Here is a 13,051-nt window from a genome sequence, read left to right as displayed (position 1 = left end):
ACTGAAATTTATTGGAAAATGTACAGATTTTTTAATAATGTTTGTGTAAGACCATGACTTGTAAGCTGCTTCCTTGGGCTTGAATCTATACCTAGCCATTATCACAAGCATATATTTTTCCTAGAACTTTGTTGGCAACATGTTAAGGCATATAAACGAAAAACATAATTAATGAATCAGAAGATCTTTAACCTAACCCTCTAAATAATATTTTTCTAAATCAAGGTAGCAGTTAGCTTTAGTTATGTCCATGTACTCGTCAAAGTGCCCTCTAAATTTAAAACAAATTATGTCCTTTTAGGAAATAAGTATGTTCATGAATTATTCTTTATTTCTGTTGTGAAAAACAGATGTCTTTATTCATAAACACAAACACAAGTGTTTCATTTAATTTATTTTAATAAGTGTTACCATTTAACTCATTGCTCTTTTTTTTAACAGCTACTAAGCGAGTATTTAATGCTGGTTATATCTTGCAATGGCAATCAGTGTCAAAATAATAAAACAATTTCACCTGCATTCATTGTCACAGATTTATCATTTTATAATGTCACATTCACTTGCATTCACCAAATAAAACTAAATTTTTCCCAGCTATTAATTTGAATTTGCTATAAATTCCTTTTTTTCGTGTGAAATAATTTATTATCTTACTTTAATACAGACTTTCTGCTTAAGAAATAATTAAATGTCTATTAGTAGAATGATTGTAGAATCTATTGGGCTTCTTCCTGGTTCTCATACCATTGTCTACAATTGCTGAAAACTATACTGTTCAGTATTATTAATTGAAAGCAGTCTTTTTACATTGATAATTCATTATCTTACTTTTTATTGACTACAGGGTAGTACATTTATTCTCATTGATTTTGTTCATACTTTCTATTCCTTTGCTATAGTTTTAATAATGCTGTATTCCAATGTTGTAATTAAATTTTTATTTTTTATGAATGAAATATTCTGTGACAATTTTTCAATTTACTTTTACAATTTTTCTCATAATATTTTCTAGAATTATTTATTATTTTTCATTAATTCATGTTTCAATTTGGCAAATAAACTTTGCTTAGTGATGTTTGCATTATAAAGTCACATCTATACCCTAGTATTAAGAATTGTCAATGTAATCCCATTTCACCATTTCCATGTTATGTCTAAATTAAATTATTATTAATACATTGTTATAAACTGATTGCATCTTTTTTACAGATCTTCCACTTCCTCCACCACCACCCGATATAGATGGACCACCAGCACCGCCACCACCGCCTCCACCTCCTACAGGAGTGCCACCTCCTCCACCACCTCCAGGTCCACCTCCACCTCCCCCTGGAGCACCACCGCCACCCCCAGGTGCACCTCCACCACCAGGTGCACCACCACTACCTGGAACTATAGAAGGAGCACCTTATGGATGTAAGTAATGACAATAAACAAAAAGAGTAATAATATTCATGATGAGTATTTATGATTATGGTACCATAATGGCATTTTTGTTATTTTCTTCTCCTTTTTGTATGGTATCAACATAATTGAAATAAAATTTAGTTGGATTGTTTTTACAGCTGTTACAATAAAAAGGCGAATCAAAACCAAATACAGACTACCTGCATTGAATTGGGTGGCTTTCAAACCAAATCAGATTCGAGGCACAGTCTTCAGCGAGTTAGACGATGACAGAGTAATGAAGGTATGCTTACATAGTAAAGTAAATACTCTCTATAATAAGGTTACTTCAACTCTACAAAGTCTGTAGCTATCCTCATCTAGTTGGTCTCCACCAAATCATTTTATCTAATGCTCAATATCCATGTAGGCCTCTTTTTGCCAACCAACAAAAGGATTGTAAGTTTAATTTATGAAAAACATTACTGTAATTAATATGGTACTTCAGTAAAACTACAAGTAGAATGGAGAACTGAGAACTGGACAGGGAACTGAGAACAGGGATAATTGTCAATGTAAAATCAGCCTACCAGGCATAATTTAATGATAAAAAAGCCATGGTGGCATTGAATTTTTTGGTTACTTTTCAGAAAATACAAAACTTGTCCTAATTAAAGCCCCAATAAGTCAATGATATTCTTTAGAGAAATTTCATTTTTTTTCCTTTAAGGATATTGATTTTAATCAATTTGAAGAGATATTTAAGACAAAGAATCAAACACATTCCAAAGACATCCCAGATGGCAAACTAAAGACATTAAACCGCAAAGAAAAAACATCATTACTGGATGGCAACAGGTTACAGAATCTGGCAATTACTAGGCGGAAAATTATGCTAAGAAATGATCAAATTGTTGCAGCAATAAGAGTGTAAGATTTTTTTTTTACAATGTATTCTGGGTAAGAATGTATTCTGTTGAAACAACTGAGCATGTCAGAATATATTGGCTGAATTTCAGTGTTGTATCTTTATATCTATTAATATTTATCCAGTAAAATAAGCACATTTTGTGTTGGTATCATGGAAGGTTAGGTTAAGGATTCGATGACCTATAATACAGACTTCATTGTGAAACACATGAGATGCTGTGTCACAGATTCTGGGCAAATTTAGATATACAGTAGTACTAACTAACTAATTGCATCCCTTCCATACATCATACATTATCATTTGAGATAATTTTTCTGTAATATTTGAGTTGCACACATGATAATAATCTGTTTGCGATTGATAATGTCCAGGCCACCCCTCCTGGTGAAACCTCTCTTTCAGTCAGATATAAGTCTACAGCTGTTAATATATGAATATGTGTAGCTCTCTCTTTGATGACATGAATCCATTTCTTGAGTCTTGCTACATGCTATTGTGGCAATGGCAACATACCAGGGCTTGCTACATGCTATTATGGCAATGGCAACATACCAGGGCTTGCTACATGCTACTGTGGCAATGGCAACATACCAGGGCTTGCTACATGCTATTGTGGCAATGGCAACATACCAGGGCTTGCTACATGCTATTGTGGCAATGGCAACATACCAGGGCTTGCTACATGCTAATGTGGCAATGGAAACATACCAGGGCTTGCTACATGCTATTGTGGCAATGGCAACATACCAGGGCTTGCTACATGCTATTGTGGCAATGGCAACATACCAGGGCTTGCTACATGCTATTGTGGCAATGGCAACATACCAGGGCTTGCTACATGCTATTATGGCAATGGCAACATACCAGGGCTTGCTACATGCTATTGTGGCAATGGCAACATACCAGGGCTTGCTACATGCTATTGTGGCAATGGCAACATAACAGGGCTTGCTACATGCTATTATGGCAATGGCAACATAACAGGGCTTGCTACATGCTATTATGGCAATGGCAACATACCAGGGCTTGCTACATGCTATTGTGGCAATGGCAACATACCAGGGCTTTTACAATGCTTTTGTTGAGTACAGAATTGTGAGTCATTCAAATAAATGTATAAATTCAATTTTATTTTCTTCTTCATAGTATGGACTTGAAAACCTTACCATTAGACCAGGTGGAACAGCTCAATAAATTTGTTCCCACAGAACAAGAAATTAAAAGTTATAAACGGTATGAAAAGGATCATTTACCACTAGATAAATTAACAAATGAAGACAATTTCATGTATATGGTGAGTAAACATGACTAACTTATATTTGTATATTTTGAACTCAGACATTTATACATTTTAATGTATCATGTCATGAACAATCTTGTAAACAAACTTGTTTTGCCTTAGCAAGTTTGTGACACACATTTTTAAAGAACTTAAATGTTATTTTTTATCCTTTTTTTATAGTTATGTCGTGTTGAACGTCTTCCACAAAAGTTTAGGATCATGACATACATTGGAAACTTCCTAGATATTATCCATGCCTTACAACCGGTAAGTACACAATGCCTTAGACATCTCTCAGTGTATGCTTTTATTTTTCATACGCATCCAACAGCAAGTAACTCCCCAATTTAAGAATGTATAAACTATATCATGCTATAAGCCTCATTTGTGGCTTGTGGAGTGAGTAGAAACACTGAGTAGTTTAAATCCCTGGCACTAGGTCAGAATTTCAAAAGCTCCACAACCAAAGCTGAAATAATTATTTCAGTTGGCCAGCCATTCTCTGTATAATTTCCTCAGTAGACGAAATGTTTAGACATTTTCAACCATACTTTATTTTCTTTTGGAAACTTAAGGCATACCGCTAACCTAACGTTACTTATAGTCTATAGAATGGTGTTTTATACTTTTTATATACTGTAATTATGCTTAACATGCTTATATTATGTAATACTAATAAGAAATACAGAAACTTTCATATTCATGTAATCATCAAATTTAGCACGTAACCAAAACAGGAGCATTGTTAAAATTAAATTTATTGTATTTTCACTTTGTTAATTTATTTTTGTATTTTGGTGTTTTTCAGCAAATACATGCAATTATCTCAGCATCAATTTCAATAAAGAATTCCAAACCTATAAGGAGAGTATTAGAGGTAAGATTAGTGATTATATTATACATGAAATTAGGCTTGATTCAGAGTTGAGAGGATAGTATCCCAAGGCGGTTAAGGAAGAGCTACTGCAAATCCGTAGATATATGAAATTGACATAGGTTCAAGGCTGTCCATAGAGTTCTGTTGGTAGAACAAGTTTTTTTTTCTTGTTGTTTATCATTTGTATTTATATTGGGTAACCTTTTCAGTCAAAGACTGGTCTCCCAGAGGCCCAGTTATGATCACTTTCTGTGTGTGTACTATTACACCGGGGTAACCCTACTTGTCTCTAGGATTCTTTAAAGTGCACATGAGCTAGATGTGTATCCTGGACCTACTGTGGTCCTTATCTGAAGACTTTTTCTACCATGGAGCGAGTGAGCCTCGAACCATTGCTGATGTTATGGCTACATAATTACGGTTCCACTGTCTTAACCGCTTGGCCACTCACTCTAACTTGAGGTCCAGTTTATACATCTGGCTTTTGTGCATTTTAAAAGACTCAATAACTTAGTTCAGGACTTTTACCATTAAGTACATAATATGATAACTTGGAAAACATTATTTATCTTAATGAAACACTGTTGAGTTTAGGGTTTAAATAAAATTTAAAAAAGATATTACAGTACTTTAATTTAGACTTTTATTTTTACTTTTAGGTAATCTTGGCTTTCGGAAATTATCTGAACAGTTCGAAAAGAGGAGCAGCATATGGGTTTAAATTATCTAGTCTTGATACAGTAAGTTTTATTTTTGTCATTTTGTATTTGGGTTTTCTTTTGTTTGAAGAAGGGCCATCCACTCCATAGTAATTACCAATGGTTAAGATCTGGAAGGTGAATGAGGACTGCTAGAGGTAGAACAAAACGCTTCCTTAATTCTTTTATTCCATATTCAATCAGGCTAAATCAACTCAGTTTAATTCATTGTTCATCAGAGTAATTTTGTTGCTCTGTTGTATATTTTAAATGTTATTATCGTTTTCTGCATTACTAACCTTCAACTAATTTTGAGAAATTGTATGTCAAGATGAATTTCATTTTGGACAAATAAAATGAACTCTGAAGAAGTGTTCAGTGCTTGTCTGACACTAGTTGCTGTCATTTTGTCCATCTTCAGGATCACATGACTACAAAAACTGTTATTTAATTAAAACCTAAAACTAGTTAGAATGTGCACAGTCTATCTACTACTGCAAATCCTAACTGTTGAAAACTAGTATTTGGTCAACATTTAAAAAAAATGTTCCATGCCAAACTGAGTTTTTGCTCAAGTTTGCAAACTAACTAACTAACTAACTAACTAGCCATTTACTAGCAATTCTATATAGCCTGCTAAGTGGAAGACAATCACTGCTTTTATGACTTTATGACACTATTAGAATGATGATAATAATAATAATCTGTATTGCTCTATTTTCTTCAGCTTTTAGATACTAAATCAACAGACAGGAAAGTGACGTTACTACATTTTATAGTTGAAACAATTGACCAACGGTTTCCAGAATTACCAGCATTTACATCTGATTTACAATATGTACAGAAGGCATCAGCAGGTAAGCAGAATTATAATAGTTTATAGTTGTGTGGTGTTTGAACTATTTCATTAGTAACATTTTGTTGCATTAACTTCCTTAGTAATTTATAATTGTTAGATTCATTTTACTTTACTAAATATTTTAATTTTGAATAAAATGTGCATTATTGAAATGACATTTGTTAAATAAATACATTGTTAATATCAAATTACATAATAACATTTATACAAACATTTTCATTTTATTTACTCTTTTTTCATTACTATTATTACCATAATACATTTTTTCCAGTCTCATTGGACAATTTAAAAGCAGACATTCGACAGTTAAAACAAGGTATGCAAGAATGTAAGAGGGAGTTTGCATTGAGCAGTGACAACACTGTGCTAAGAGACTTCTTAATTAACTCTGAAGACAAACTCAAGAAAATTGAAATTGAAGGAGACAAAGCTGCTGTAAGTTGTTTACAGATAATTCTACTGCATGAAATTAGTGTTTGCCAATTGTGAAATCAGTGTTTGTCTCGTCAGTGAACTTGAAAACACAATTTGCTCACTAAGAGTGCATTTCTACCACCTCGAATTGTACAAAATAATAATGAAAAAGTGTCTGGTGTGGAACAAGCAGACATATTTATTGCAGTTTAGATAAAAAAGAGTTTCTTGATATGTTTTACTTACAACCTTCTGATTTGAGATTCAAAATTATATTTCTTTTTTACATGCTAGGCTACTAGATGTTTCTAAGAAATCACAGCAAAAGGGTTTATGTTTGTCAGTTCAGTTTGCCACATAAATAAGTTTTAGCAATTTTTAATGAGCACAGCATTATTCTGGACTCAGACCACCATGGTCTTGTGCTTGATGGTTGTTGTATTTGTTTTATTTTCAGGAAGCCTATAATGAAGTGGTTGTGTATTTTGGTGAGAACCCCAAGATGTGTCCCCCTACAGATTTCTTCCCCCTATTTTCACGGTTTGCAACAGCATATAAGGTATATTAATTAGTTCTTTTAAACACCATCAATCATCATTTAAACATCAAATACCTGAGATTGTAGTAAAACTATTCCTATGTATAATTTTGTTAGCAACCTTTGTTTAAAATGTGCTTAAATTAAATAAATTAGCTACTGTAATAATCAAGTAGTTCACTCAATTAAATAATTGTATTTTTTAGCGAGCAGAAAAAGAAAATGAGCAAAGAAAAAAGTTGGCAGTAAGTTTAATTTCTTATAAGCAATAAAATACTTCTGTGAAGCAGTTACAGTCTACAGTATCTAATTAGCGTTAAAAGCTTAAGATGGGTAGCCTGCAGAAGTATTAAGCTAATGATAATAAACTGGGTTTAACACACCCAGTACAAACACACATTTATAAGTGATTATACATCAAGTAGAGGTATTGTCAAAATACATTTTTATTGGTCCTTTAAATCTATTACGTATAGTACTCACCAGTATTTACATTTTACAATTGTTAATGTTGAATCAATGTGGCCTACAAAATCTCGCTTTTTTTAAGTCCCTTCTCTAGGTACACATTTTGCTCACAAATGTTAATATTTTATAGAAAGCAGCAAAGGATACAAAGGCTAACATTGAAGCTGCAAAGAAGGCTCACTCAAATGCAAACAAGACCAGGAAGGGACAGGTATGTAATGATGCCTCAGATATGACAAATAGTCTCCAAAACTTCTTAAAAGGCTGATGCCCTACTTGACCTTTAATGTACAAATCTGAGAAACTCTAAACCATTGAAATAAATGCTCTTAAAACTATGCTATATATGATCTTGCAGGATGCATTGGTATCAGAGCTCCAGAATCGATATGGTAAGAGGGAATTCGGAATCAAACCAGTGTCAGATGGTGCTCTTGAAGGAATCATTACAGGTATAGTTCTTAATTAAACATGTGCATTTACTACATAACTAAACAATGTATCACTGTGAATGCTAAGTTTCATAGATTGATCATAATGTTTGGACCTTGAAGTCATACATAATGCCCCTTAATGACACTAGCCTGGTTCCCACTAGGACGCAACACAAGGACATAAGCGCAACAACAAGCGAGTTAACTCATGACAGGCAAAAATTTGAATAACCCATTACATGTCAAATTACTTGTTACGTTGCGTCCTCCCTAGTAGTGGGAACCAAGCTTTTAATAGTTTGTATCATATATTGATCTTAAACATGTAGACCAATTTTCTTTAAAGTCAATCAGATTGAATTTCTCAATCATCCACAGTTTAAGTCAACCCTAGACATACATAGCCTACTGTACTATAGTGGAGTTACAATTACATGAAACATACATTTCAGTACAAAGATTCGCTTTTTGCATTGAATAATGTTGCATAGCACTGTGTATAAATAGGCCTACAGTCTGTGGCATGCTTTTGTCACAATATCATAGAAATAGGCATGTTTAGTGCTTTATATTTTTATCATCAATTACAGTAGGTTGGCCTCCACACCATACAAATTGGTGAGATGTTCTGAGAGTTTTTAGTTCTGTTTTCCTTTACTGTGTTGAAAGTGTAGTGTTCTTTCAAGTTTCATGAAATACTACCTTGTGTATTTGCATTAAAAAATTAAAAAGTAAATCGAAAATTAAATAGACACAACAAAAAACCTTCCTGTCCATAACAGAGTAAAATGTCGCTAGATGAGAGAGATTTAACTGATGATGATAGTATTTGCATTAAAGTTTCTGAATCCTGAAAAAGTACTTGTACATGTTCAAATACACCTCCGCTATACAATTTCTACCACTACTTAAGTTTAAGATCCCACAATTCGATTTATTAATAATCTTAAAAACAAAACGTTTTCCACAATTCCCAACATATAATACTTAAATATTTATTTTACAGATTTACATTTTTATATGGTTAACATTATTATTATAATCAAAAGAAATGTATTTTTTCTTGTTAGTGTTAAACATTATAGTTATAGATCCTGCAACAAATTACTTTGTGGGTTACTGAATCTTCTCCTTCCAGATTATATTCTCGTGGTAGGTTTACAAACCAATCAATGCAGTCCTCTTTGAAAACCTGAATTATTACCAGAAAATTAAAATAATCTTTTTTTACCAAACATTTTTAACATACAGTAATCCAGTTTTGGGACATCTTTAAAATGATTCTCAAATCTGCACATGAATAATTAATATAATATTGAAAGTTCATAAAATTAAAAATTGTATAATTCTGGTCACAACAAAATATAGTTTCAATTTATTAACGAGAGTTGCAATTGATCATAAAGCAAGTAAATAGCTGCTTCAATCATATTTGCCTTGTGCAACCTTTGAGATGAGTAATGGTTACCCCAGTGTAAATGTTATAAACTGTCACTGTTGTGTATATAAACCTGTATAATAATGACAGCTAATGACATGCCCTTATGAGGGGAAGAATGTGAAAAGTGTTACATTTACAGCGACTTGGGAGTTTTGGGAGTTTAATTGATTTTATTGTCATATGAAAGTAGGATCTTATCATTTTAGTTGTCAATTATTTATTATTTCCTTCTTTCAATCAAGGTCTCATTTACTAATTCGGTAACTATTGTTTTTGTTTGCAGCACAAGACATTACTCATTCATTATACATTATAATATGCTGGTTTGGATTTTACATTCACTCTCCATAAATAACATCCATTACTCATCTTTTTATTATCATACAACTATTACTTCACCCATACTTTGTTCTTGCTCACTACATCCCTCATCAACCCCCAGGTTGTAAAAGATTTCAAAACACTTTACACCCCTATAGGTAATGTTGTGCTGTTTCACCAATACAACACCACTCAGTAAAAATGTATAGTGAACACAATATAGCAGGCCAATAGTTTATTACTAGTTCAATGGGAATGTTGAGACTTGAACCAACACCAACATAATACATTATCAGGTTCACCACATTCTTTACATAACCATTTTCAGTCAAATTGCTCAAATTTTCAGCGTGTTTTTACCATAACCACTTCAATCTTTTTACTCATTTCAAATCAATTATTACCTTGGTTGTTGATTGTTCCTAGAAATCCCATTTTTAGTACCTCACAGTTTATCACATAATCCAAACACGTCACACAATACATTGCCACAAAACCTTGCAAAGTGTATGAATTGCCCACTCATCTCATGCTTATTATTTATGCTCAATGCAGTGGTGATGGTGGCAAATACATATAATATATGATAGTGTACTGTACATAGATTTTTTGAAGGATATGCCTTAATGCTAATTAGTATTACTATTCTAGCTAAGGGTGTCTTTGTCCTTTCATATTTGACAATTTCCTATCAATTTAAGCATACCACTCTCATAGTACTATACTTATTTAAACTTTGAATTTTGAACTATAATAGCCACTCACCTGTTAGCACATGCTATTGCATTGACCATGTTTTTGTAAGAAACACCATTAGAAATAAAATAACTAAATACAGTGTTTATCATGTCTGTCTTATGATGTAGAGAATTTCTTTAATGTATTGTGTATGTTTTATACCTAGATCTGAAAAACGAGCCATATAGACGCGCCGATGCAGTGAGGCGTAGTCTCAGACGAAAACAGGAAAACCAATTCCGTGCTAGCATTCTATCAGATGAAATGGTTATATAAGAAATTAGGTGAATAAAACAATGATATGCACTTGGAATTGGATAAAAATATATGCTATAATTCAAATGAATTATTTTAACTTGTACAAATTGTGTATAATGTATTATGCAAATTAATTAGCTCATTAATATGTTGACCTATTTAAAATAGACGACCTTGATTTCTGTTTAATCAAACAACAATAATGTTTTTGTATTTTATATTCTATTTAATTTATTTTAAATTTTTTTTAGTTTATAGGTACAAATAATTTGTTCTAGTGGCATAGGCCTAACAGAATGAAAACTGTTGAGGGCCTGCCCCTTTATATAAACATCTCAACATTTGTAATTTTACACTCTAATATTGTAGCCTAATACCTTATGGATCATGTAGTTAACATATATACCACAGGATGGGCTTTATTGTATGCTATTGTATGGTATTTTAGTAAACAAAGGGGAATATTATAATATGTATATGCTAATATTACAGTTTTTACATCTTAAATTAAAATATTTTCAAAGACCAGTATTAAGTATTTTCTAGACAAGTTTAGTCCAATTAAAATGTTTATTATAATTGTTGATGCAGAAATTGAAGGTATCGGTTCCAAACAAGTTTTAACATTTTTTTAATAATAAATAAGTAAAACAATCTAGAAATATTAAAATTAGTTTCAGTTATAATTAAAGTTACAGTTTTATACATGTACATAAATATATAAATATAGTATTGTAAACATTTTAGAATATTTTGATTTTTTAAAAATTCTATAAGAAAAAGAAATAAGGGTTTTAATGTAAAAAATGCATTTTGAAATTTAAAAGCAAAAAATTGAGAAACATTACCAACAATTATATAGGATTTAAAAACATTTTAAATTGAAATTAAAAGTATGTACTAAAATAATAAAAACTATTGTGTTTTAAATTTGTTATAATCATGTATTAGAACTCTGCACTTTGCATAGAATTTGTTTGTGATTTCATAACAGTTAAAGAGAATTATTGAACACAATATTTGAAAAGCAACCATATATGGTTACAGAGACACATTCGCAATGTACCTTAACCAAATGCTTCACAATTCCACCTTTTTTTATTTCTAATTTCTATCAAATGATATAGGAAACACAGTAGGTCTTTTCGAAACAGAAGACATCTTCGATCGATGACAAACAATGCTATGTTTAATTCCTTACCGGACTTGTGGACATTTTTTACTGTACAATGTTCCTAAAAGATTAGCCTACATCACAAATTTTAACAATTGTTTTGATCACTTAAAATCCAACGCAAAAAAGTAAACACATTGTATTAGCATAGGCAGCGGGACTACACCGCGATAAAACGGATTGTATAAGATTTAATTAAGGACACATATTCTTAATGCTGTCCTAGTATTAATCTTCAAAATCAAACCTGTTTTAATGATGCATGTTTAGGCCTATAATTAAAACCAAAGATATTTTTTTGTAATAAATAGTGGTTTGATTTTTGTTATCATTTGTCTGTACACTAATTTGGATTGTGAAAGCTTCGGCAAATTTTATTACTGTATTATATTATTATACCAAATTTGGTACTAGTCACGAAATCACTAAAAAGGTGTACTACATTTTTCGTATCATTTTATTATGTCATTCCATGTTTTCCTGAAATTACCTTATAATTTGGAGGAATAAAGGTCACAACATAAAATAAAATTTTGCAAGAGCACCAGTCTCATATAATACTATAATATTTATTTGTGTTACTTTTTGTATTAAAGTGTTTACCTTATTTGTTGGCAACAAATATTAAGACTGTGTGCCTTCAAATTGGGGTGTTCCTGTATATTGTTTTGTTATATGTGTATAGAATGGGCAGTGAATATTTATCTTCTTTTAGGTCACAAAATCGCTCTATTTGTAATGTAAAGTAGAATATATTTCTTTCTTTAATACTATGGCTAACCCATATCCAAGGAGACTCTTAAGTGGACACTTTGTGCATCTTGAAGTTGTCCCTAGGAGTTCTACTGTATTATCAATTGTTCAATCTAATCTAGACAATGAGGAAACAAAATAGTTTTGGTTTAGATATCTTCACAGTTGCAGTTACGATATGGTGTACTTTATATTGCTTGAAAGGACTTTATATTAAATGATAATAAATGTTTATGTTACTATATATAAATTACTGGTTAATGAAAAAAAATATAGAAAATCAATTTGTTTAGCCTATTTTTTAGAAATGTTAATATAAAGACTATTGTATTTTTATTATTTGTAAATAAATTTAATTTGTAACTAAAAGTGTATATTAGCTTTATTTTAGTCATAGATATATTGTACACAAGTGATTCCACCGTAGGGGTCATCTGTGCCCATTAGGGTATGTTCTGCTAGGCCAGTTTGTAGGTTGC

At 31.7% G+C, this 13,051-nt stretch overlaps 1 protein-coding gene across 4 annotated transcripts in view; it reads left to right on the top strand.

Moving 5' to 3' along the window:
- The window catches only part of LOC144840059 (formin-like protein 2), a 63,758-nt gene extending 50,800 nt beyond the window's left edge, over positions 1-12,958 (top strand). For 3 of the 4 annotated variants that reach the window (XM_078695717.1, XM_078695714.1, XM_078695715.1), the window contains 14 exons: positions 1,210-1,416; positions 1,566-1,690; positions 2,117-2,316; positions 3,464-3,611; positions 3,780-3,866; positions 4,408-4,476; positions 5,136-5,216; positions 5,902-6,031; positions 6,305-6,468; positions 6,905-7,006; positions 7,192-7,230; positions 7,584-7,664; positions 7,812-7,905; positions 10,554-12,958. In XM_078695717.1, the coding sequence (XP_078551843.1) occupies positions 1,210-1,416; positions 1,566-1,690; positions 2,117-2,316; positions 3,464-3,611; positions 3,780-3,866; positions 4,408-4,476; positions 5,136-5,216; positions 5,902-6,031; positions 6,305-6,468; positions 6,905-7,006; positions 7,192-7,230; positions 7,584-7,664; positions 7,812-7,905; positions 10,554-10,663 (1,637 nt within the window). In that variant the 3' untranslated portion in view covers positions 10,664-12,958. The remainder of the gene's footprint in view (positions 1-1,209; positions 1,417-1,565; positions 1,691-2,116; positions 2,317-3,463; positions 3,612-3,779; positions 3,867-4,407; positions 4,477-5,135; positions 5,217-5,901; positions 6,032-6,304; positions 6,469-6,904; positions 7,007-7,191; positions 7,231-7,583; positions 7,665-7,811; positions 7,906-10,553) is intronic. The other variant, XM_078695716.1, reaches the window with a different exon arrangement.
- The last annotated feature ends 93 nt before the right edge of the window (positions 12,959-13,051 follow it).

This window comes from Antedon bifida, chromosome 4 (assembly GCF_963402885.1).
Source record: "Antedon bifida chromosome 4, ecAntBifi1.1, whole genome shotgun sequence".
In the NCBI taxonomy this organism is placed as follows: domain Eukaryota; kingdom Metazoa; phylum Echinodermata; class Crinoidea; order Comatulida; family Antedonidae; genus Antedon; species Antedon bifida.
This window is presented reverse-complemented; position numbering and strand designations above follow the sequence as displayed.